This window comes from Strix uralensis, chromosome 6, assembly GCF_047716275.1.
Source record: "Strix uralensis isolate ZFMK-TIS-50842 chromosome 6, bStrUra1, whole genome shotgun sequence".
In the NCBI taxonomy this organism is placed as follows: domain Eukaryota; kingdom Metazoa; phylum Chordata; class Aves; order Strigiformes; family Strigidae; genus Strix; species Strix uralensis.
This window is the reverse complement of record NC_133977.1, coordinates 39,821,889-39,849,118: the sequence shown is the minus strand read 5'-3', so window position 1 is coordinate 39,849,118 and position 27,230 is coordinate 39,821,889. Positions and strand designations below refer to the sequence as shown.

At 35.9% G+C, this 27,230-nt stretch overlaps 1 protein-coding gene across 1 annotated transcript in view; it reads left to right on the top strand.

The window, feature by feature from the left end:
• The window catches only part of LRP1B (LDL receptor related protein 1B), a 751,404-nt gene that overhangs the window by 531,952 nt on the left and 192,222 nt on the right, over positions 1 to 27,230 (top strand). The window contains exons 31-34 of the mRNA XM_074873779.1: positions 3,492 to 3,641; positions 20,153 to 20,293; positions 22,398 to 22,523; positions 24,414 to 24,545. Of these exons, the coding sequence (XP_074729880.1) occupies positions 3,492 to 3,641; positions 20,153 to 20,293; positions 22,398 to 22,523; positions 24,414 to 24,545 (549 nt within the window). The remainder of the gene's footprint in view (positions 1 to 3,491; positions 3,642 to 20,152; positions 20,294 to 22,397; positions 22,524 to 24,413; positions 24,546 to 27,230) is intronic.

Sequence of the window (27,230 nt, the reverse complement as noted above, 5' to 3'; positions counted from 1 at the left end):
CTTATTAGAGTTTGCTATACTGATAATTGATGGGGTTTTAAGTTTTCTGAAGACAATTTCAGAATTTGAAGGATGAGGGAAATTTTTCTAATCTGTAAGCTGAAGTATGCCGATGGATAGTTTTGTTTTTTTTATTTCTCAGTTTGAGTTCTGTCAAAAGATGGAGACTATTTCAATTAAAATATTGCTATTAACACCAAGAGCATGTGGCTTGGAGGTTTTGGAAACCGACAATTTTAGGATGACAGATTGTCTCTTATTTTTTATCTTAACTAGTACATACTAGATATGATTTACTAGTCCATTCTGCTCAAAGGCTAGAAGGCTCAAATATTGTCACACATAGATATGTTGAAAAAGGAGCTAGTCACTGGAGTTCCATTAAACTGCATTCTTAAGGATTCAGAATTAGTGCATAATTTTATACTTTGTGAGGCAGATCATTTGATCGTTGGTGTCTTGCACTTTTTTCAGTTAAGCATTTTTTTGTTATAAAACTCTAAAAATACAAACCATGCATCCATTGGATTGTTTTTAAAGAAATGACTATTATTAAATCATATTGTATTCTTAGTAAGTTTTGAAATAGCTTGGACAAAGAACCTTTAAAAACATACTGGATCGCGCTCTCAGCTATATTCAAGGGACTCCATAACTGGAGGGGTTGGAGGGGCTTTTTAGGGTTTGTTTTTGGAGGTTGTGTATTTTTTTAATAGAGTTCAATCCTTTCTTCTGAACAAACTTAAATTTTCTGTTTTACTCATGATTGTAGTGCAGCCTTATTTGCTGTTTTAGCTGTTCTTCTTTCTATTTTCTTGGCTAACTCTCTACTTGAATATCCCTTGCTAATTTGTTCTTTCTTTTGAATATATAGTATAGACTACAAACACAATTTTTGCAGATGTGAACCAAAAATCTTCTTGCAACTGGCTCTTGAAATTTTAATCTCAAATTTATTTCGTTTGTTTAAAGGAAGTTATTTCTTAAGTATGTATGTACATTTAGCAGAGAAATAAACCTAAGGATTTCCTAATTCTAAACACTGTTTTCTCATCTGTAATCAGCCAAAAACAGTTAAAAAACCTTTCTTAAGTCACTATGCTGTGAAATGTGAACAAAAATTCCAAACACTGTTCCTATGATTCATCTACGCTGTAATACCAGTGTTCAACATTTAATTAATTTAGATATTAAGAATGAATCCCAACTTTAAGGAAACAGTGTGTTCCAATAACATTAAGCTTCCACTGCTTTTTAGAGAACATTTCCACAGGTAAAAATAAATTTAGAGGAACATGCAGAATTTAAACAATAAGTATATGAAAAATGGTATCAAAAGTCATTTCCTTGAACTTCAGGGATGCACTAAACTTGGTTTTCTGGTAGTGGAAGCTAAGATCTCATTACATATATGGCTTTAAGATTGGAACCTCTGTTTATGAATTACTGGAATAACCTTTGTTGTATACTTTTTTAATAGTAGCGTATTTCTGGAAATTTGAGTAAGGAAATTGAAAAATGCATGTGAAAACAGTGATGGCCTAAGTCATGTTAATATTTTTTTTAAAACACAACAGAGTTCTCCAAGACCAATATTTTACAATCCAGATGTCCAGTTGGCTTTGGTGTCTGGGATATAAGGTATAAGCCAGTCATCCATGGTAGAATGCATCATGAGTATCTTTGATGCTTATGGCTAGTAAGTCACCTATTTTCATTAGTAAAAACAGGACAATTCCTGAAAAACTCTAAATAAACATGTTCTACATTAGAAATAATGTGTTTTCATAAAGGTTAGTAATAGGTGAAATAACACAACAGGAAAATACTTTGGGAAGAAAAATGTGGTAGACTTTGGTAGAAGGAGATAGGCATGTTATTTCTGTCAGTTGCTGCTGTGTAATTGGAATACCCATGTGTAGAAAAAACAGTTTAATATCTGAAGAAGTAGAAAACCTGACAAGATAACATTGTAATTGCTGTGTCGACTGCATTCACAGCAACCCCATAAATAGATCTGTCTAGGTGAAATCAGTGAACAGCAGACTGGTAGCAGTTAGGAGTTACAGAGAATAACAAATGTTATCCATCTCAGAGTAAGGAAGCCTTAATTCTTGCGTATTGCGTTTGTAACCCATAGCAAGGCTCATGCATATTTCCAGGAAAGTTTCCTGTGCTAGGCCTAAGTACTGCAAGTGCTGCTTGTCTCCAAGGTCTGTGGCACTCTTTTCACTTTGAGCAATACTTGTTGTACAAGCAGGAAAACAAGTATGTGCAGAGAGATGCTGCAGGCTCCATCTCTCCTGAAGGCACTGCTTGGTATCCTTATCCTCTTGAGCATGTGTTGTTCTCTTCCGTGTGATACACTTGCAAAGAGGGGAAAAAATATCAGGAACTGTAAAGGAACTTGGAAAGCTGTTTTTCAACAACTTAGAAAGCAGACACCTTTTTGTCTACTGCGTCCAATGTGCATAAAGTAGTGGCACGATGCCAGCTGTAAGTACTGGAGCACACGGCACTGCTTTCTCTCACCAGGATTTTGAAAATAGATCTGGCTTTCTACAGAGAAGCAGTTTACAGGATGGAAGAAGAGTACTGTACAATATCTAGAGGTTGACCTATGGAGTGAAATACAGTATTTTTTGGCAACTTACTGCAGAATACCTAACATGAGTTCTGGGAAAAGCCTAGTACCAAAGCGAATTATTATGGCATGTATTGTCACCATGCCAAATGTATTTCACTGTGGAAAATCTCCTGCTACAATTACTTGAACATTTTTAAAGGATTATAGAAGTCTGAAATACATTATCTCTTAGTTCTTTGCTCTGACTGCCAGAAAACTATATACTTTTTTCATGTAGCTGGTTATTTTGCAAGTATTTTCATTTCTACAATTCCTTTGCTTCTAACTCCAAAGAATTGATTGTGAAGTCAGTTCACTCTGAAGCGAAACTATAATTAATACTATACATTTATTGAGAATTAGTATTAGGGTTTGGTATTTCACCATTCTAAGCACAGGACTGTGCACGTAGGGAGAGAACAGGCTTTTTGTAGTTCTGAATCACAAAAAGTAGTTTGTTTTCTAACTCTTGATATATTCATAACTTTAGAATATAAATGATGGCTTCTGGTTCACATTTACTAGTAGTTAATGACCTTGCTTAGGACCTCATTTCATTCAAGTAATTGTTCATTGCCAGATAATTCTCTTTCATCGGTCAGTCACTGATTGATTTCTGTAGATGCTGGAAGAAATAAAAGGCAGAAATCTTTTTAAAAGCATGGGTTTTTTTCACTATAAATGGCCAAGTTTGGTTTTCTCGATTGGGTTTTTTTTTTAAGTTTGAGTGGATGAGTGGATTGATAATGTTAATTGTGTGTATGCATATATATTTCTTAAATAGACTTTTATTATGAAAATAGCTTAACACTAAATGTATGTTATCTGTTCAAGCCACAGTTAAAGTTGTATACATTCATTACAGGTTTATCAATAGATTATGGGGACAACAAACTTTACTGGATCAGTTCAGGAAATGGAACCATAAATAGATGCAACTTGGATGGTGGTAATCTTGAAATAATAGAATCAATGAAAGAAGACTTAACAAAAGCCACAGCTTTAACCATTATGGGTAAGTCCCATGTTAATAACTTATTTTTAAAATGATTGGTAGCTAATTAATGAAATATCAAAAGTTTGGAGAAACTATTGTTGGTTTTATGTGTTTTTGTTTGTGAAAAAAGTATTTTGTATTTCATTGGACAGTTTACAATCTCTATTACAAGTATACAATTCTAAATAGTCTTGTATATGTATACACAGGATGAAGGTAACAGACTGATGGCTTATATTTACTGTAGTTACTTGTAAAGCATGTTGGAAGGACGTGTGTTATGCTCTTTATTACAAAGAATTATCTATGACTTGTTTCTTCTGCTGCTCACTTCTTTCTATTATCTTAGTTCAGAATAGCATGAGTTTGTTGGATTGGCTTGCACTTCATGAAGACTTCTTGGGGTTATGAACTGGTGATTGATGATTCGGATAAATTGATTTTGATTTTCAGATGGTTTAATATTCTGTGTATTAAACTGGTTTAAAAAAAAAGTTGCTCTGCTTGTTATACTTTGCACATTAGAAATGTTTTAAATGTTCAAAAATATCTGAATTACAAAAAAAAAAAAAAAATCAAAAGAACAGTAACATAAGGAAAAATTCCTGAAAAGTTCAGGAAGTCTTTAAGTTGCAGATTGCTGAATATTATGAGAATATTGCTTCGGACTGACAGTTTCGCATATGCATCTTCAACTCTTGGCCCTTGCTGGAGCTAGGATACAATGTGTTAAATTCTAGTCTGACTCAGAAATAGTATTTATATTATTCTACAGATAACTTTAGAGCTTTCCATATTTCTTCCATGCTTTGGTGACCTCTGTTTAGTTCAATTAAAAATTATTTATATTTTTCTTGGATGTTCAAAAAAAAGAAGTCAAGAGTTCATTTGATAAGTAGACTTTGTTGGGATATTTGATTTATCAACTTCCAGAGTCTTTATAAAGTATTTTATTTGATTGATTAATTTATATAATGTACATATAGATGTTGTGCTTGTGAAAGTGATGCTAAATGAACTCCAAAGACTTCATGCACGTGGTGTAAATTAAGTCATATTTTAAAGTAGTAATTGCTAAAATAGTTTTATTAGACATATAGTTGGCCAGTATTGAATTCTAAATGCTGTCAAAATCTGTTGGAGAGGGGATGTTTTTATATATGCATTCATAAACAAAAGCAAGTTTTGTGTCAGAATGAGTCATGAATGTTAATATAGACAAATTCTCTTTCGTTGATTTGGTTGTGACTAGAAATAGAATGAATAGATGACCTTTACTTCAGGGAGCTATTGGAAGTCTTTAATATGAGATGTTGTAAAGAGTATTTGTTCATACTGTCACAGAGGTGTCTGTCGTATCAAGTCTTCATTTGTGATTCACAGAAGCTACAACAGTGATGATCCATCTGGGATATTGAATAAAGAGTTTATAGCTATTATTTAAAGAAGAGTGTTTCATGCTTGTTTGTGTGAAAGTAGTTGAATTTTTACAGGTGTGGAGATGCAATAATTTCTGCTGTGTAGTTTTAAACATATATATATATATATATCTAATTCTCCTAGTTTGGGATGCTTTGGTTTTATGGGTGATGACAATTCTTCCTACTCAAAATCAGTAAACAAAACTTACAATGTGTTTGGGGTTTTGTGTTTGTTTTGCTTTTGAGTTTTGTCTTTCTTTTAGAGCCATAGTTGTGATAAACTGCAATATGACATTGCAGTATGATTCCATATATAAATCTGTTGTAGAAAATTGCAGACAAATATGGTTTTATAATCAGTACTGTATGTTCTGATTGAAAAACATGAATAGTTTCTGTATTCATTTCTCCTGCATTTTTTTATATTGTGGAACATACTGTAGCATCATTAATGCCATCTATTTTCCTGAAGTGCTGGTGTCTTTACGTCAGCTTCTTATAGTCAGGCTTTCATACATGTAAAATGGATCAGAACAGAAAATCCAATGCAATACAAAGCAAGAGAAGAGATCTGTAATTGGTAAATGATCATAATATATAAATAAAGTAGAATGAATGATTTGTTCTAATACAAGATTTAACATGATAGTTTGAAAATTTAGTACCCCTGTCGATCTGTTCGCCTACAAGTTTAATAGGAAGTTTTAGCAGGTGCATCACACTAATTACAATGTTTATTGCATCATATTTGATCCATTTCATAAGTTTTTCTTCACTGCTTTTATCTAAAAACACAGTAAACACATAAAAAACCAACATGAGCCGGAACATTTCTTCTCTGTGTATGTACTAACGCCACAAATCATTTAGGTTCCACTCAGTGCTACAAATCCTGTAGGCTTCTGCTGTCATATGCATTTTTCTGTGTTTCGCGTTTAGTGTCACCCCAGGTAAAAACAGTATTTTGGACAGCTTATCTCTTTTGCTTCCTTATTTTAAGTATATAATCATGTTGTATTGTGGGTTATGTTTCCACTGGGGTAGAAAGAGGAGAGAGAGTTGGGTGTTTTGAATCACAGAATCATCTAGGTTGGAAAAGACCTTGAAGATCATCTAGTCCAACCATTAACCTAGCACTGAGAGTTCCTAACTCCACCATATCCCTCAGCGCTGTGTCGACCCTACTCTTAAACCCCTCCAGGGATGGGGACTCCACCACCTCCCTGGGCAACCCATTCCAACGCCTAACAACCCGTTCTGTAAAGAAATGCTTCCTAATATCTAGTCTAAACTTTCCCTGGCACAACTTGAGGCCATTACCTCTTGTCCTATCGCTTATTACTTGGTTCAAGAGACTCATCCCCCCTCTCTGCACCCTCCCTTCAGGTAGTTGTAGAGGGTGATGAGGTCTCCTCTCAGCCTCCTCTTCTCCAGACTAACCCCCCCCAGTTCCCTCAGCCACTCCTCGTACAATATGTGCTCCGGACCCTGCACCAGCTTCGTTGCCCTTCTCTGGACACACTCGAGTAATTCAATGTCTTTTTTGTAGTGAGGGGCCCAAAACTGAACACAGGAATCGAGGTGCAACCTCACCAGTGCTGAGTACAGGGGTAAGATCCCTTCCCTGTCACTGCTGGCCACGCTATTTCTGATACAAGCCAGGATGCCATTGGCCTTCTTGGCCACCTGGGCACACTGCTGGCTCATGTTCAGCTGGCTGTCAATCAACACCCCCAGGTCCCTCTCTGACTGGCAGCTCTCCAGCCACTCCTCCCCAAGCCTGTAGCGCTGCTGGGGGTTGTTGTGGCCCAAGTGCAGCACCCGGCATTTGGCCTTATTGAAACTCATGCAATTGGCCTTAGCCCATCGCTCCAGCCTGTCCAGATCTCTCTGCAGAGCCTCCCTACCCTCGAGCCGATCAACACTCCCACCCAACTTGGTGTCATCTGCAAACTTACTGAAGGTGCACTCGATCCCCTCGTCTAGATCATCAATAAAGATGTTGAACAGGAGTGGCCCCAAAACCGAGCCCTGGGGGACACCACTCATGACCGGCCGCCAACTGGATTTAACTCCGTTCACCACAACTCTTTGGGCCCGGCCATCCAGCCAGTTTTTTACCCAGAAAAGCGTGCGATCATCCAAGCCTTGAGCAGCCAGTTTTGCCAGGAGAATGCTGTGGGAAATGGTGTCAAAGGCCTTACTGAAGTCAAGGTAAACTACATAAACAGCCTTTCCTTCATCCAGTAAGCAGGTCGCCCTGTTTTAGAAGGAGATCAGGTTTGTCAGGCAGGTCCTGCCTTTCATAAACCCATGCTGACTGGGCCTGATCATCTGGTTGTCCTGCATGTGTTCTATGATGGTACTCAGGATGAGCTGCTCCATCAACTTCCTGGGCACTGATGTCAAGCTGACAGGCCTGTAATTTCCCAGATCATCCTTCCGACCCTTCTTATAGATGGGTGTCACACTGGCCAATTTCCAATCTGTTGGGACCTCCCCGGTCAGCCAGGACTGCTGGTAAATGATGGAAATCCACTTGGCGAGCACCCCAAGCTCCCTTTGTACAGTAGTCTCACCAGGTCATGCATTGGTCAGATATTGTTGATCATCAGAACCTTTATTGGTCTTCAGACCTAAACCAAGGAGTGTTGTATACATTAATTACAAGTTTGTCAACAGATAATGGGGAGAACAAACTTTACTGGATTGGATCAGGAAATTCAGAGCTAAATCAAGTAAACAGTGGAGGGAGTGTCAGTGGATTGAGGGGACAGGGTAGTGTGATTTGAGACAGCCCTGGTTTCTATGCCCCCCTCCCCCCCGGCAGGTGACGTCTTCTAGCAGCTCAGTCTTTCTTGCTTCTGAAAATTTTTTTAACCCCTTGTGAAGCATTCCCTTACTAGCATCTTTCCCAGCATCAGTCTCCTTGTCAGACAGCACGAGTTCCCAGAGACACCCAAGGATAATCCAATATTCTGTAGGAAGAGCTAGCATCTTCTGTTCTTTGTCTGGATAGCCTTTTGCACAGAAAACTAGCAGACCTGACAGTTTCCAGTGGGTTTTGCTATATCTTATATTTTACATTCTGAGGATTTTTTCAGAACTATGAAAAACTAATGATGGACAGAGACTTGGCTCAAGACTGGCTGCTTTCTTGCTTTTGTAATCTCTGTGCTGTTCTTACATCTCTGTGTTATCAAGATCTTTGATTCTGTTAATTGCAAAATGGAAAAAGAAATTAGCAGCAGTTAGGCACTCCGTGGTTATGTACTGTGATACGAACTCAGTAAATAATGCTAGCTAAGTTAGTAAAGTTTTGGTTTGCATTTTAATATAGAGACAGATGCCACTCCCCTTCAGTACTACTCCTCAGTCTCCTCATTGTTTGTTCTTCATTGCTTTCAATCCCTCTATTTTAGTGTTGCAATTTAGCTGTTGTAAACTGTTTGGAAGTTACCACTACTGTTTCAGATGTTCAGATGTTGTTTAGTCCTTTCCAGGCTCTGTTTAACATTTTCCTACTATTATACCCTTTAGTGGGAGCATATAGAAGGTAATGATAAGACATGAAAAAATAATGTTACCAAACAAGTTGCTGTCAGAGCGACTCTGAAGTTTATCCTTGAGGGAAATGGAAACAAGTTATATAATTTGCATCTTTCTGTATTTCTTTTCTTTCATTTATTAGTTTTCTACTCAGTAATGTCAGTCATTTTTCTATTTCCATATGCTGAGCTCCAAAATTTTTAGTCTTTTGGTGCCAGCTCTTGCTACCTATTTTTGACCACTATATATATGGGAAGAAAACTATATTCCCCTTGAAAGTAAAGCATTTGAACATATACAAAATCACTACTTTTTCCATGCCCTTAAGCATACAAAAAATTATGTTTGTGGTTGCCATTCTGTATTACAAAGATGTTGCTATAAATCCATGGTGAAGTCACATTTGCTTTTCTACTCTTCCCACTACTTCAAGTACACATTCACTGTGTGAAATGTCAGTGCATGAAACATGAGCCATTTTTAGTTAATTTGCCATTCAAAAATGCATGTGAAAACTTTGTTTAGTACGTCCCACTGTTTATTGTCTTGCATTTGGTCAACGATAGTTTTCTTCTGCTACTACGTTAGCTGTTCATTTTATTTTGTTCAGAAACCTCTGAAGTTTCTTCTGGTCTTTTAGAAGCTAATCTAATTCCCAGCACCCTATGCCCTGCATAATATTCAACACTTACTACTTGACACCATTTGCAAGTTGATAACAAATATAGCCACTGTTTTGGAAACTCAGGGCATTCTGTGTGAGAGACTCTCTGATTTTCTTATATGATACAGTGATACTCTTTTCAATATTAAGTAAATGCTTCCTATGCTTGTGTTAAGCTTTGAGTTTCATATATCACATTCAGTATCTGATTTTTAGCAGTTTTCCTGGTAGCCAGTGTCTGAGTGTGATCAAATTACATAGATGTATTTGGCATTCTGCATGAAGCATAATTTCCTGCCTTCCAAGTTACTTAATGAAAATGGTTCCTTGACTGAAAGTGAAACTGGTTGGAAATTTACCTTTGTGGTGAGAACTATATGTATTTCTCGATTGGTGAGCAGAGTCATTGTATAACAAGATTTGAATTACGAAGAAACTTGCAGCATCATCTGATTTATTTCCAAACTGATCTATTTTCTTGAATGGTATATGGCTCTGAATCATAAACTGAGCGGCGCTGAAAAAGTATTGATTAGTTACTGTAAGTTTGTAGCTGAGAAAAGAAAGATATTGAAGGCTTCTGTCAACAGTTTCGGTGGAGCTATTTGACTGGATTTTGTATCAGGTCCTCACAGAAATACAATTTACACAAAATCACGAAATTCAGCTCATTTCACTACAAAATACAAATGATGTGGATTGGGTAGATTGTAAAACGAGGATATAATTTTATGTGCATTGGTGATTTTTTAAATACTTATGGTGGAACATCAAAGGAAATACTCCATGATAATAAGCAGTAGCCTTTTCCTAGTTGTTGTTTACTAGTGTAAAACAGAGTAACTTCATGTAGTGAATGATTCTATATATAAGTGCTATTTCTGTTGAAATTTGTGTAAAAAAAAAAAAAAAATTCAATCAGCAATACAACAAAATCAGACATATATAATAGCTTTTCAATGGGATTGCAGATATTAGAACAATGTTTTCTGAACACAAACTGTGTATAAAGCAAGCATCAAAGTGTATTATCAAAGAATCAAAATAGACAGTAAAAATTACAGTATTTCATTTTAGACAGAAAATATGGGTTTGTATTACCAAAATATATTCATGCTGCCATTTACTTTCATCATGTGGTGAATTGGTTATTTGATTTTTGGTTTATCCTAAATAAAGTTTCCAAAATAACACCAGAAAACATTTCTAGTAACTGAAATGGTGGGAGCTATGACTTTGCTGGATGTAATTGCAAAGTGAAAGGGGCTGCTTAGATCAGGAAACTTCAAATACATACACCTTAATTTTCCAAGTCATCAGTCTTCTAATTGCCGTAACACCATTCATTACATTAGCATTAATATATGAAATATATCTAGGCAATTTGCCCAGTTCTAAGTACAGTACATAGTTGTCTTACATAAATACTCAAACCACCATTAATGAAAACTAATGGCCCATCAAAATTTGCATTCAGAGTGCCGCTTGAAATCTCCAAAGGACTGTCCACAATGCTAGTATAGCAATTTTTGACATTTAAAATTGCTGTTTGCCAATATGTTGCTGCGCTTAATGTTAATTACCCAACAAAATGTATAAATACACCCATTTTAATGTATATTATAATCTGGTTTCAGCAACAAGATTGTAATTAGTGATCAAATGACACTCTTGTTAGCATAATCAAGCAAATAAATCATTTAACTTCAGTTTGATATTTAAAGGTTTCAAACAGCATTGTTTCTTCCCTAGTTTGTGAAAGCAAGTTGTCTTTATGCTGAAGTCAGGTGATTCAGTAAAATCATCTACTATATTTTAAAATGCACATAGAAAGAGATTAATTAATCCGAATACTAGAAATTGCAGATGAGTTATCTACTGAGAATATATTAGTAATGCAGAGGGAAACAGTCCAAAACTCTGCTTAGAATTATAGTCAAAAATAGCTGTGGACACATTGGGGGTTTTTTGGTATGAGACTGTGTTGTGGTGTATATCGACCACCCAGCAGTTTCTAAACAATTGAAACCTGTATTCTTTAGGTCATAGGGCATAACTGGCCATCTGTGACCAGTTCATGTTTTTTGGCAGGTAGGTTTGAGGTTTGACATCAAGATGTCTGTACTTGAGAGTCTGTGTGGTGGTTTATGGTTTTCTTTCATTTTTGATTTTGTTGTCTTGGGTTTTTTTGTTAATACACCTGAAGTGTCAGGATTTGCACGAGCTGTCTCATTTAACTCCCCATACTCTATCCATACTTCTTTCTAAAACTTGTCGTGCATCATAGAAAGCCACCATGAAAAGAAGAATAAATACTAGTTCAGTAAGATTTTGTAAGTCATATTTTTAATTAAATGTTTATCCAGGTGTCATGTCAGCAAGGATGCAAGAAGAAGGTAATTATTTTAAAGTGTATTTTGAGTATTGACTTGTCATTTGTCATGATTTGTCCTTCTTAACAGTATAGGTGATACAGGAGACTACTCAACATCTGCGTTCAGTCGGGTACTTCAAGGACTACTAACGAGGTTATGCTGTGATGATTTCTGTTTCTGCTGTGGTGAAGGGAGAAGAACTCTTATGATCTGACTTGTCTGACACCACTGATGGAAATTATCTAGATACTGTTGTATATATGGAATATATAATATATAATACTGTATACTGTATATATGGAAGCAGCAATAGTCTCATTTAGTAGCTCCATAAGGAGAAGAGGTACATGGTGGAACACTCATTTGGTGATATAGAAATGGTTTGGCTCTATATAAGTATTAAAAGGAAGAAATAAAACTATTCATGGTGTAGATAATTGGTAATTGAACTTCTTGATTAAGCATATGCCATGCCTTCATCTCTAGGTAAAAGAATATGTAATGTTGGTTATTTGGGGTTTTTGTTTGTCTCCTTTCCCTAAAGAGACAGGCAAGTAAGCAAATTGCAGTTTTGGGAGGCTGTCAAAACCATACTCAAGCATGGCATTTTGCACAAAACACTAAAGAAATGTCTCAAAAAGTCTGATCAGTTCTTTGAAGTGAATGATAAAAAACATCAGAACTATCTGTGTGTTTCCTTCCTATGCTTCAGTCTTAAAAAAAAAAAAAAATATGGATGGGTTTGGATGTGTAAACCAGTAAATTCTAGTATAGTATGCACAAGACAGAAGTCAGAGTTTTTTAATGGGCCATTCTGATTGATTCATGGTCAAATAGAAGACGTGTAGACCAAAATCACTTCTTCACATACAATCATTTCATTGAAAAAGTTAGCCTAAACCTTTAGGATAGATAAGTCATTATTGTGAGTCATAATCTCACGGGGGGGGGGGGAAAAAAAAAAAGAGAAAAGTCAAATTCCCATGATTTCACTTATAGATTATATCACGTAGTCACTTTTATATTCTTATCTCACATCTGTCTTTCTGTTACAATTCACACCATCAAAATTGAGCACAGGAATTTCTTGTTCTAAGGACTGATAAAAGCATTATCAGATGCAAGCTACTACTAATCTAACAGATTGATGTCACAGGATGATCTTTTCACTCAGTCAGTTGTAGCACCTTTGCATGCATAGGATGATTTCCTTTAAATTTTACCCAGGTTTCACTGGAGAATTCCATTTGGTCTCCAAGTCTTCATTTTCAGAATATTTTCATTCTTTAGATTGTTGTCTCCTCATATACCTGTGAAGATTATTCAGTAAATGCTTTTTTCCTTGATATTTTCAAAGATTATTTTCTTTCGTGCAGTAGCTTTTTATGGTTACTGCAATGGAAATTATTTTTCAGATCTGCATTTTCCATCATGAAACACTCAACTGTCTGGATCTATAAATTAGTTATTTAAATATTAAAACTGCAGAATAGGAAACAATTCATTTAACTGAAAAGAAAATTAACTAAAAATGAAGTTAATACACAGGATTTGTTAGAAAGGCAGTGTTCCTGAAGTTTAAAGTTTTTCAATCTAGGGTTTTACTTTTGGTTCATCTACAGTAATAACTGTTTCTGTCTGAAATTAAAATGTTGATGATGTTAAACTCGCAATTATACAGATTTGCCCCATTTAATTATTTCCTTTAAGATGTTTAAAAGATACATAACTATTTGGAGAAAAAAAAATGTTCATACTTTTTTCTTCATGTAGAACATTGCTGCGAGATTGTATTTCACAGTAATTAATACTTTAAATGTAGTCATGAATTAAATGTTAACTCACTGAGAAGCAGTAGTGTTAGTAACCTAAGCATGTCATACTGTCCATATACTGCTGTTCACATTGTTCCAGTTTAAAAATACGCATAACACACTGAAGATAAAGTTGATTTTGAATTGCTGCTATAATTTCTTTTCCTTTTTCTGTTGTTTTTCCTTTCATGGTTAAATTTAACATTCACACAAAAACTACACTGTGTTGCCTGTGAGAATATTGGTTAAATCTAGGTCTAAGGTAATATGGTATTAAAATGTTAGCTAGTTCAGCTTATTTTAAAAAGTTACTTTTCGAAAAGAGTGAGAGCAGAGGGGAGTTGCTTGCACTTGTTTTCATACCATTTTGTTAACTCAGAGAATATAACAAAGATGGGCCAATGAAACCTTGTTTCTTTACTGAGACTTCCTAGAAGGCTAGTACCAGAACTATATTTTATTTGACTCATTAACTTTTACTAACAAAATAGGTTAAATTTCTTTATAGTAAAGTAATATAGGAAAAATACAGGTTGGGGATCCTCAGAAGTATAATTTTAAATTCATAGAATCGTAGAATGTCAGGCTGAAAGGGACCTCATGGATCATTTGGTCCAACCTTTCTTGGCAAAAGCATGGCCTAGACAAGGTGGCCCAGCACCCTGTCCAGCTGAATCTTAGAAGTGTCCAATGTTGGGGAATCCACCACTTCTCTGGGGAGATTATTCCAGTGGTTGATTGTTCTCATTGTGAAACATTTCCCTCTTGTGCCCAACTGGAATCTCCCCAGGAGTAACCTGTACCCATTACCCCTCGTCTTTTCCATGTGACTCCCTGTACAAAAGGAGTCTCCATCTTCTTTGTAGCCACCCTTTAAATACTGGAACACGGTGATAAGGTCTCCCTAAACCTTCTCTCAAGGCTGAACAAACCCAGTTCTCTCAGCCTTTCCTCCATGGCTGCTCAGTCCCTTGATCATCTTTGTGGCCCTTCTCTGGGCCCTCTCCAGCCCATCCACAGCTTTTTTGTATAGTGGGACCAAAACTGAACACAGGATTCCAGGTGTGGCCTGACAAGCGCTGAGTAGAGTGGGACAATGACTTCTTTATCTCTGCTGGGCATGCCCTTGTTGGTGCAGCCCAGCACCCCGTTGGCTTTATTTGCTGCAGCAACAGCACTGTTCAATCCTGTTGAGCTTGTTGTCCACCAGGACACCCAGGTCCCTTTCCACAGAGCGGCTCCCCAGCCAGGTAGATCCCAGTCTGTGCTACACTCCTAGATTATGTTTCGCCATGTGCAAGACCTTTACCTTGTCCTTGTGGAACTTCATAAGGTTCTTGTTAGCCCACTTCTCCAGCCTATCCAGGTCTTCCTGCAGGGTGCCTCTCCCTTCTGCAGTGTCCACCTCCCCACTCAGTTTGATATCATCAGCAAACTTCATCAGGGTACACGTGATCTCATCATCCAGGTCATTTATGAAGAGATTAAATAGCGTTGGGCCCAATATCAATCCCTGGAGGACCCCACTTGTGACAGGTTGACAGTTGAAAAACCCATGCTCTGGGTGTGGCCTGTCTGCCAGCCCCCCACCCACTGCAAAGACCCCTTGTCTAGACCATAAAGCATCAGCTTCTCTAGGAGGAGGCTGAGGGTAACTGTATTGAAAGCCTTGGAGAAATCCATGCAGACTGTCCACCGCTCCCCCCACATCAACCGAGCAGGTTACTTTGTCATAAAACATCCAGTTTGTCAAGCACGATTTGTCCTCAGTGAATCTGTGCTGGCTTTTCCCAATCATGTGTTTCATTTGACTTTTAATAGGCACCAGGAGGATTCATTTCATATCTTCCCAGGGACTGAAGCAAGCCTGATGGGCCTAGCATTTTCTGGATCCTCCTTTAAGCCCTTCTGGTACATGAGGGTGACATTAGCCTTCTTCCAGTCCTCTGGGATGTCCCCCGATGTCCACAGCTTCTCAAAGATTATGGAACATGGCCTCGCAACGATGTCAGCCACCTCTCTTAACACCCTCGGTTGGACATCAGGGCCCATCAATTTGTTGGGATCAAGCTCCTGTAACAGCTCACATTCCAACTCTTCCTTCACTGATGGTGGGTCTGTGTTTGCATCGACCTGGATTTTTGTTCCCCAGGCTGGGGGCCCAACAGTGCTGGTAAAGACAAAGGTGAAGAAAGTGTTGAGAACCTCTGCCTTTTCAGCGTTGTTGGTGACTAATTCACCTCTCCTGTTTAAAAGCAGGCCAATATTTTTCTTCTGTTTCTGCTTGTTGTTACATACCTGAAAAACCCTTTCTTGTAGTTTTTGACATCTCTGGCTAATTTCAATTCAAGCTGAGCTTTTGCTTTTCTAACTGCATCTCTGCATGCCCTGGCAATGCCCTTGTAGTTCTCAACAGGTATTCATCTGCTTTTTCATCTCTGGTGTGTTTTCCTTCTGAAACTTCTTTTCTGAAATGGTGAGCTACAGAATGTTAACCACTCACTGAGGTGAATGACTTGACTAAGTCTAGAGAAACTGATAACACACAATGGGTTGGAAGGAAGTCATTGTACTTTTTGAGTCTTGTGAAGAGAGTGAGGACCAATGTCAGAAGATTGACAAATCGGCGGATTGGCTATGGTTCCTGTGTCAGTGTTTGGCCATTAGGTAACTGAAGTCTGAGTTTGATATCAAAGCTGTTTAAAATTATATTCTGATTCATTGGGAGGTAGAGCCTGGTTTTCATTTTTTTCATGATTATCTTAGTTATTGATTGTAATTTGTTTTTAATGAAAAATGTGTTTTAGCATTACAAGCAATTTTGTTCACTTGTGAAAATGGATTTCTTCCCTAGAGCAAAGCCAGTAGAATTTCCATATATAACTAGACATTTTAATTTAGGATTTTCTATGGAAATAGCCTCAAATCAGCAGTTGTTGCAGCAAAAGTGGAACTGGTGAAAACTGCTTTCCTGTTTCCCAAATCTTAATAACACTGTACCTTCAGCTTCTCACTAAAACCTTCTCTCCATAATACCTTGTCATGGTTTAATCCCAGCTGGCAACTAAGCACCACGCAACCACTCACTCGCTTCCCCCCAGTGGAACTGGGGAGAGAATCAGAAAAAAGGTAAAACTCGTGGGTTGAAATTAAGACAGTTTAATAGGACAAAAGAGGAAGGGAAAATAATAATAAAGAAAAGATATTAAAAAAAAAATTCAAGTGATGCACAATAGTACCTCAGCACCCACTGACCAATGCCAAGCCAGACCCTGAGCAGTGGGCCATCACCCCCCAGCCAACTTTCCCCCTAGTTTATATGGTGAGCATGATGCTGTATGGTATGGACTATCCCTTTGGCCAATTGGGGTCAGCTGTCCCAGCTGTGTCCCCTCCCAACTCCTTGTGCACCCCCAGCCCCCTCGCTGGAAGGGCAGCATGAGAAGCTGAAAAGTCCTTCACTTAATATAAACACCACTTAGCAACAACTCAAAACATCAGTGTGTTATCAACAGCATTGTCATCCTAAATCCAAAACAGTACTATATCAGCTACTAGGAAGAAAATTAACTACTAACTTTTTGGCTGTATTATCCCAGCCAAAATCAGGACAATGCCTCCTGTGCAGTACCCCATATCTTTCGTCCTAAGATTTCATCCCAGTTTCTCTCCTGCTCCTCTGCACAATAGATGTCTCTACCTCAAGCACTTGTAGAGCCTTCCCCCGTTCACAATTCCACAATTTTCTATCACAATACCCCATTTTCCTCACGTATTCCTTAGATTTCTCCCCTTTTTTTCTCTCCACTCTATTCCCCATCTTCTTTGTGTCAAAACAAAGCACAGGCTGTTGCCACTCTGGAGCTACACATGAAGTTATATGCTGGCCAGCACATGTGCTGCGTGGCCATCTGGCTGCCAGCAAACTGAAGGGATTCAACCAGTCAATCACTCTGCTATTTTGCAGTGTACTTGGGCTCAGATTTTGTATGGGGTGGCTTGTGAGTTCATCAAGGAAGTATGGCATATGCATGTTCTTGGTTTCACTTCAAAAGGAAATCTGTATTTTGACAAAGGTTGTGTTAGCTCTGTGCATTGGTTTTTCCTACCGTTTTGAATAGTTATTGAAAGCTAGCAGACGTATCTCATGCCTTTACTGTGAAAAGTAGAATACAGGTTGTTCTTCTTCTTGATAGAAATAGCTGGCAGTGGTCTGCATTGGATTTGTTTATCTACAACTAGAAACATCAGGAAGTTCTTCACTGAAATAATGCTTGTATGCAATGTCTGAAGGATGACATTAAGAGTTAGCATTGGCTAAGTGTTTTCTGTATGTTCGGTATGCTCTGTGTTTCAGTCTCCTCCAGACAGGAAAGGACTGATTTGCTTTGCTTCCAGCAACCATTGAGACTGATGAATAATGGGAACAAGCTGGCTGAAATTAATTATGATAAAAATGAAAAGATTATGTTATAAGGGAAACAGCTGAAGGACTTGACATTGGTTAGGTAAGGAGCTCTTCACTGTGAACATTCAGTCGCTCTGAGTTAGCTGAGTTCTTGTTTTGGAAGCAAGTTTAAGTTCTCAAGTGTTTAATCTATTAAAATTAGACAGTAAACATCATTACTGTGTATATTAATCTTTTGGATCTGACAAAAGTTTGCTTGCCTTTCGGAAATACACTTCTCCAATTTCAATGCATTCTTTAGTTTCCTCTAAACTGAACCTTCTCCATGTACCTCATGGAAGATAGTTATGTAGAATTTGTTAGTTTACATTAAACAAATTATTCCACCTTAAGTGTGCAATGCTAGTGCCTGCATAAGTGAAATATAAAGGTTGGGGTTTTTTCTCTCTTGGCACATGGCAAGTGACAAAAGCATGTCATGGCTGATTTCACTACTGTGATTCTCAAGTTGTGATAAGGGTGAACACTCCTTGTACAACCTTGATTTATGATACTTGATTATATTCCCTGACACTATGGCCGTTATGAGTAGTGGTGCCATACTATGGAGCTTTTCCATTGTCACTCCAGTGTCTTCACTGAAACAGGAGGTAGCTGTTGTAGAAAACAGTTATATGATCTTGATGTCATCCTTCAGAACTACAGCAAAGCTAATAAATGTGGCCTTTTATATGCATAAGGGTATAAAGAAATACCAAGAGAGTAAAGGGCATTTCTAGCAGTCTTCTGATTTCCCCTCATTTTAACCTATTCTGTCTTCCAGGCCTTAGCAATAGGGAATACAAATTTCTATGAGAGCTGCTGTGAAATTTTTCAAAAGTGTATATTTACTATTCTTTTCTTCAGTTTGCATTATTTCTTCTTGCTGTTTTTCCTGAGAGGTCATCTTTGCTTTTTTTCTTTTTGCTTTGTGGTGGTTGTGACTTATTCACCATTTGTACAATATCAAGTGATGGCAAGAAATGTGAAATATTCAAAACTTGGTAGGAATACCACCCCAATACTGGTTAGGAAACGTAGTAAAGACTAGTACCTGAATGAAATTATAAGCCATCGACACTTAGGCATATTACTATCTTTCGTTAGATGAATAAAAGACTAACAAGCTCTTTAACAAGCTCTTTCATTAATTTCAGCAGGTAATGAGTCAGTCTCAAAATGACAAACTGATAACACTGTAAGCATTGTATATTTCTGAACAAAATTAAAGCAATCCCTAATGTTGGTATTTAGATTATGTTAATGGTGCTTCAGAAATGACATTTTCCTGAAGTGATGTAAGTGAAATGAAGTAAAGAATATTCATCTCTCATATACCTTTCAGTTTCAAGAAGCTTCTTTTAAACTGCTTGTCTTCGTACACTGTTGTTTAAATTGTTTTGAAGATTGTCTTTACAATAATACTGACATTTGTATCTTAATTTCTTTTTTAATGAAAATTTACATTCCACAGTAACCAATATTACCACAGCATATGACCAAACTTAGTGTTTCTATCATCATGTCACTTAGAATCCTGTCTGAATTTAAGTGAAATCTGTATGACTAAAGTCACCTGAAATACAACCCTTGAAAAATATGTGGCGTGTACTGCAATTGCAAATCAAGTGAGAATTCTCTGTCATAAATTTTTCACAAGTCCGTCATACTAAGATTCAAGATTTCTGCATACGTGAATTGACAAGGATGGTTTGAAGTTTTATGCTAGTATGTGCATAGCATGTCTCTTTTTTTGTTATTTTAAAGTCTTGTGCAATTATGATGAAAAAGTTACTATCAATGTAAGTTGGTAATTTCAATAATTTAAGACAGTAACAATTATTTTTCTGGTAATTGTCGTACTTCTTAATCTGAACACTTAAGTAATGAAAACCTGGAACAAGAGTTCCTGTTATTTCTACATGCATAATGAATGGATATAGCAAAGTTTGAGAACAAAACCTGTATTGTAATACTACATGATCTGTGAATGATATTTTGTAACTTTCAGTTATAAAATGAGCATAACTAAGTTTTGCCACTTAAAAAATGTGAAAACCTATCACCTAAAGAGAAAAAAAGTAAATTTATAAATCCAAAATTTATGTTTTTGAAATAAAAAAATGACTTTATTCCTTGAGCAATTTTCCTTAACATTGATCTGAAAATTAACCTCAAAAGCTTTTCCCCACCTTGGGTTTCAAACCTATATAATTTGATATTGATCATCTTAATCTTTAAAACTTGAAAATTTTACAGATAAAAAGCTTTGGTGGGCAGACCAGAACTTAGCTCAGATCGGTACATGTAACAAAAAAGATGGAAGAAACCCAACTGTCCTGCGAAACAAAACTTCAGGTGTTGTACATATGAAAGTGTATGATAAAGCAGCACAGCAAGGTATGTTAAATTTTAAGCATATTTAATCAACTTTTAAGCTGCAAAATAATATGTATTTCATTGTAATTCTGTGATAAAATACTATATTTTATTATCGAATTACTGAATATAATAGAATAACTGATTTAGCATATCTGCCTGATCTATTTTAATTTCAGATGTTTTCTGAAGTTTACACTATAGTGAAGTCTGAAGTTCTTTCAGAGAATCTGTTTTAAATTTTTAGTCAAAAAAGAAGTCAGTGTGTGAACCTCACCTAAAATTATTGAATTTTTAAGTAGGTGAAGTATTATGAGAGAATTCATTAATATTTGTTATAAGAAAGTTTGATTCATCTAAATTGACAGAAGTGACAGTAGTATAAATCAAAAATGAGACAGCAGAAAAATGGGGGAATAATGCTAATACTGCCAAAACTTAGTTGTCAAAGTGTGAGCTAAGATAATATGAAAAAGTATAATTTGGGGTCGTGCACATAGTTTTATGAATTTGGAGATCAGAGATGAAAACATTTGGTAGATTCTTTAGAAAGAGATTATTTCTGATTCCAGCTACTGAAAGCAATGAGGATGGGATCTACATGAAACAAATCATTTCATTTTGTGGAGAAGCTTCCAAAAGAACACAGGATGGTTTACTACAATAAGTAGTCTATGTGCAGAGTATTAATTCAGTTCCATATTGAGCACTTCTGGGAACACTTGCCATTTTACCTAATATAGGAAACACCAGAAGTGCTTCACCAGCCTGGCCCTTAGGTTTAAATGTGGTGGAACAGTAAGTAATAAAAATTTAGGCATTCAGTAATGTTTCTATAATTTTAAAAAGCTTGAACTCCTGACCATGGAGATGTACAGATAGCTTCATGAGTGCCCAAATGTTAGCAATATCTGGTGTCTGTGGCATTAATATGCATCTTCCATTGTACAGAAGTCAAGAGAAGGAACAGTTTGTACTACTGAACTTTAACTGTAAGGAGAGCCTTTAAGTTATGTAGTGAAACGTCACCTTGCTGATACATATTTTGACAGAGAGCAGTGTCAGGGCTTTGGATATAAGAATCAGACACTCTAGATAGGATTGAGCTTTACACTTGCATGGGTTTTTTTAAAAAATCTTTGCATATTTCGTATGTCTTGCATTTCATGAAATCAAAGTGACATAAGAGCAAATGTAATGTGAGGCACTTACAGATTTCTCTGTATACAAATCTGGCATCCTAGATTCTTATTTTGTACTGTACAATTTGTACCTTTGAGGATACCTGAGACTCAAACTTCACCTGTCTTTTCCATTTGTATGGTTGGATCATTAGAAAACATCTATGATTTTAGATGAAGAAATGCTTTCTGCTTCAAAATTAGGAATGCAAAACAGAATGTGACAAGTAGCACTCTGAATCGTATGGGCTTGGTAACTTGTAATCAAGTAACTCCTTTAATGTCTTAGTAGACTTAAATGTTTCTTCATGAAGCTTCAGATTTCTGAGGTGTTTATTATATAATAAACATAATGTTTATTATAAATCTTACTAAAAAGTGTTCATCTATTACTTAAAAGTAAATATTGTTTTAATTAAGAAGTAGGAGCATCGATCTGTGAGATCACATTGGAATGTGTCTTAAATATACTAAACAAATGCTGGTTGATGAAGATAATGAGGTTAATATAACATTTAATGAATTAATACAATATGATCAATGATTTGTTCGTGGTCTAGAATAAGATACACCTTCTAGACTAATGTCAGTGAGATTTCATCATTGCTAATCCAAACTTAATGTAGTATTTTCAATTTTATCATATGCTTTTACTTTAAAATAGGCAGATTCTTCAGAAAACTGAGTTATTTTAAAAAAAACTATTCTGAGGAAAAAAACACTCTTCTAAGTGAACAGATAAAATACTGTAAGAGCAAAACATGGAAGAGTATCTGAATAGTAGTATAGCCTGAGATATTTTATGCATATTTCAATTTTTCAAAGTTAGCTGAACAAAATTTGGTTTTCGTAATATTAATAAATTGACGCCAACATTCATTTTTAGTCGGGATTCCACTGTGTGAATATTGTTTCCTCTTGTCTCTTCTCCCGTCGTGTTCTAGGTAGCAATTCCTGTCAGCTAAACAATGGTGGATGCTCTCAGCTTTGTTTACCAACATCAGAAACCACCAGGACTTGTGTGTGTACAGTAGGCTACAACCTTCAGAAAAACCGTATGGCATGCAAAGGTAAAATGGCTTCCAGTATTTATTGTAACTAACTTCAGTTTTATGGGAACACTGCAATGAGTAAATGAACTTTCTTTATTAAGTTAAATAACTATAGTTGATATGCTTGATTAAAGCAGTAACAGAGTAGTGTCTATTCTGGTTAGGAAAAAAATTTAGCTTTTAATTTATTTTAGTTCTGCATATATTTTTGTGGAAACTCTGAGAAATCGTTAATTTTTTAAAAAATATAGGCAGAAAAACAGACCGTCTGAGCCATCATTAATAGCAGTGCATATTTGTTCAAGGTCATATACCTTGTCTTTAATCTAAATTATAGGCTACAGTATCTGAAAAGTTGGGTATCTCATCCCACTGTATTGCTCTTAATATAAAGTCAGGCATGATTATTTTTTTTTAATCTCTCGTCTATTTGAGCAGGAAAAAATCAAAACATAGCTTACATCCAAAGTCTTACTTTTTTGCCTGAATAATACAAAACAGCCTTATGGTCAAGGTGCCTTAGAATTGTATAAATTTAATACTATTTATTCCTATGAGGGATTGCTACCTCATCTAGTTAATAGTAGAGTGTACATTGAAGCAGAATTAAGCAACATAAATGTGTCTTCAGTGCTTTTCATATGTGACAATAACATGTTCTTAACATTATTTCTTTTTAAATAGTCGTTTTTAGTTTTGCAATTACTTTTTCAGATATTTATAACTTTCAATTGTGGGTTAAGGTAAAACTGTTGGATGCTATGTATTTGAAATGTATCCCTCCTTTATGTCTGGATATACTGCTTTCTAGATTATAAGAGGTTTTTATGATTAAGTTTTCCTTCAATTAAAAAGAGATCATGAGTCAAAACCATTTTTATTCTGTATTGAACTTTTATCTCTGTCAGGAGAAAACCTGGCAAGTATTATTCTGTACATATATACTTGTTTAGCATTGCTCTTTTCATTTGATATCTAGATTTCTTCTTGTTTTGAAGAAAATTTTATAATTCTCTACCTGAAACTTTTTAGTCCATATTCTTAGGGACTACTACTAGCTAGCTTTTTGCAAAGAAAGAAATTTCCAAAGAATTAGTGTGAAGAAAAAGGAACTTTCTTGTCTACAGTAGTTAAACTTCTTCAATAATATGAGTTATGTATCATCACGCTGTGTGATTTCCCTTAAATTTAGAAGTGTTCTGATATTTGAACAGATTAGGGCAACAGAGTATTTGTTCTAATTTTGGTTGTCAACAGTTAGGTATGATTCATCTCAACGGGGAATGACTGCATAACAAGACCTCTACACAGTAGCATTTCTTCCTACTTAATAGAAATAGGTGCATCTGGAGCATGATTAATCTAACACAAAAGTAGACAGTTAAAATTTAAAATTAATCAACTGCATTGTTCAGTAAAACTATGTATTTCTCTCTATTGTCTGTAAAGGAAGTGTGCATGACTACATGAGGTGGGATGAGTCCCATGCCTCAAAAGACAATTTAGAGTCTCAGGTCCTGCTTTCCACAAGTTCCTTAAAATTGTCTCTTGCTGAATATGTACAGAAAGTGCAGATGTGCACTGAAAATATTCATAAATTTCTCATAATTCAAAAACATTTTCTTCTTAAGTTTTAATTTTCATTTCTACTAATTAATTATAAGGTGATGCTTGAAATGGATCGTGATTCCCTTCTTTTTATAAGACTGCATTTATTATTTAATTAGAAATATACCATAATTAATGGATGTTTTTTCAGAGAGATGGAGTTATTCTGGAAAACTATGGAATTGGAATTGTATTGGAAATGGATTGGAAAACTTGGTCTAGTGCTTGTTAATTCCTCAAGTCTTGTTAATTGGGAAAGTCTCCACTTTGTTCTTATTGGCTATTTCATTTTTCCCATAGGTATTGAATCATTTCTTATGTATTCTGTTCATGAAGGAATTAGAGGAATTCCTCTTGATCCAACTGATAAAACGGATGCTTTAATGCCTATATCTGGAACTTCATTTGCTGTGGGCATAGACTTCCATGCAGGTAAATATTATGTATACTTTATTGTATGTATGGTAAATATTGTATACAATTCTTATAAATGAAATAAACCCTCAGTTTTCAAACCTGCTAAGTAATTACAACTATAGTTAAAGGAATTAGAGGTTGATTGTGTGTTGCAGTGTTAACTTCTAGCTATTTATTATTGACAGTAAATAGAAAAAAATGTATTATGTATATGTAGATTGAATGAGCAGCACTATTCACTGTTTTTCAGTGGACTGAGAACTTGAGTAGGAGACTGGTTGTTTTACAGAAAGTGGTCATAAATCTGTAGGAAAACAGATTTCTTTAGTTCCTTTTTCATAGAAGAAAGCTTGTTCCTGTTATGACATTTTTTCCACTGAATTTTCTTAGTCCTATATATTTTACCTAGCAGGTGGCTTTAACAGCCGAGTAGAACAGTTTTCTTTCTGTCCAGTAAAGCTCGGCCACTTCACTGCAGCGTACAAGCCAACTCTGTATCTGTTTCTTCCTTTTGGAAGCGGATTCTCTAACAGCCCGAAGAACAGGCATTTCTATCTTGAGTATACTACGTACCTCTCCACTGCAGCGTGAACAAAACATTCTGCCTGGGAATCCAGCATTGAGAGTTCCTACCTTTTGGCTTAAGAATATGTTAATGTATGCCTTCATATTAAAACCAGACCTTTTTCTGTTTGCTCTGACTACTTCATCACACAAATATCACTAATCTTTTGTTAACAGGTTAGAAGGTAAATTCATTAAAGTGTTCTCTTCTTTTGGCCTGCCTTCTTCACTGATGCTCTTGTACCTCTACTCTGCCTAGCAAAATGCCAAGTTCACTCAGCATTTTATAGTGCCCTCATACTTGTATATTTTGTTTTTAAATCGGTGACAACTAATGTTCAGAGCTTTTGTTATATCATAGGTATAATAAGTTCAGTAACAGTCTACTGAGACATAAAAATCACTTAAAAGCTAATGCCTTTATACATATCTCTTAGATGGGAAAGACTATGATACAGCTGATTTCATCTACTTATGGAAAGGTACAGAATGATAGAGAAGTGATAGCTATGCATGTTTGTGACAGAGTCACAAGACTAAGACAATGCAATTGGGTTTTCCAGGGATTATATTTTTTATTATACCATACTTACCTTAAAAAAAAATACTGTTTTTAATTCAAGTCTTGCAAGCTTTACAAAATTATGATATTTAATACAGAAATCTGAAATTTGACCTTTTTGTTCTAGGATTTTATTGGGGATTTTGCATCTTGTGTTTTCTTTGGGTTTGGGATTTTTTTTTTTAGCATAGTCTACTTATGAGATATGCTAGCTTCTACTTTAGAGAGCTTTGTTTGGAATTCACTAGTCATTATCAAATCAATATTTTAGAAGAATAAGATACATGTACTAATTTTTAGCTTTTTGGAAAAATGAGATTTGAGGAAGGATGAAATTGAGTGAGGTTCATCAACTTGCATGAAGATCAGTTACAGCACAGGGAACATGAATGCGATTGACAGTGACAAATGTATTGCCAAACATGAATGTAAATCTTCTGTAACAGTGAAATCACAAGGGGATGCTGTGTTATAAAAAGTTACAGTGCAGCTTTCAACAGCATTTCAGCTTAAAAAGCATTTGTTTTTCTCATTTTGATACTTTACCTTGAATTTTCAGAATTCATTCCTAAAACCTTTGCTCATCAAATGTGATTCAGAAGGCAAGTGGAGGTGCTTTCATTTCAGATTTCATCTTGGTTTTTTTCACTTAGTGATTATTGCTTGCGTTATCTTTCTTAGTCATGAAACATTCCCAAATTCTGATCTACTCTCAGTAATGTTTAGGTATGCAAAGTGGCTAAAATACATTAACATAGTATAGCATATCATAGTTAAAAGTCTTACGGCAGTATTTTTTGCAGACATGAAAGAGCTAGAAGAAAAATGCACCGTTTTTCTCCCTATGTCTTGATACTTCTAAATCCTCGTTAAAGATCTACAGGAGAAATTTTGACCTTTGGACTTTTTTAGAGGTCACCAGGGAGTGGGGTTGCCAGTGTTATTTAAGACATAGGTTTATAAAACTGAGCATGATCCTAGTAGCCTTTCACTTCTGTATTGTTAAAGATAATGCCATTGATTCTTTCCTGGTGCTGAAGACTTCTTCACAGTATGTCAGAGAAATGCCCGTTGTTTTTTCCTTTCAACATTGTTCCAGGAAGTTCACCATAGTTTTTACCTTAGTGTCTGGTTTACATTTGTTGAAATCTTTATTTCACATGGCAGGAGGTACTCTATACTTAAGCTTGGTCTATTTGGATGAGAATCTGCATGACAGATCAGCGCTACTGTATTTGAGACAACAAGGGCATTCTAAGTTGCAGAATGATGGTCTTCAGATTGATGGGTAGAACTGTGTCTCCAAGAAAGCAGTCCTGTTCATCAGGAGACACTCTCTTAACTCCCACTTAGAGGGCATCAACTACTTAATGAGTAGTAGCATTTTTGTCTTTTTAAAGTACAGCAATGCAGAATGGTTACATTAATGTTTTCATTAGTGCCAAAAAGCCTCCATAAAGGTGAAGTAATAGTTAAAATTGTTGATAGTCTTGAAATAATATAGTGTTATTGCTGAGTCACTTTCAATTCTGCAGTAGTTTGTCTCAGAAACAGTTTAAGATTTGCAAGATTTT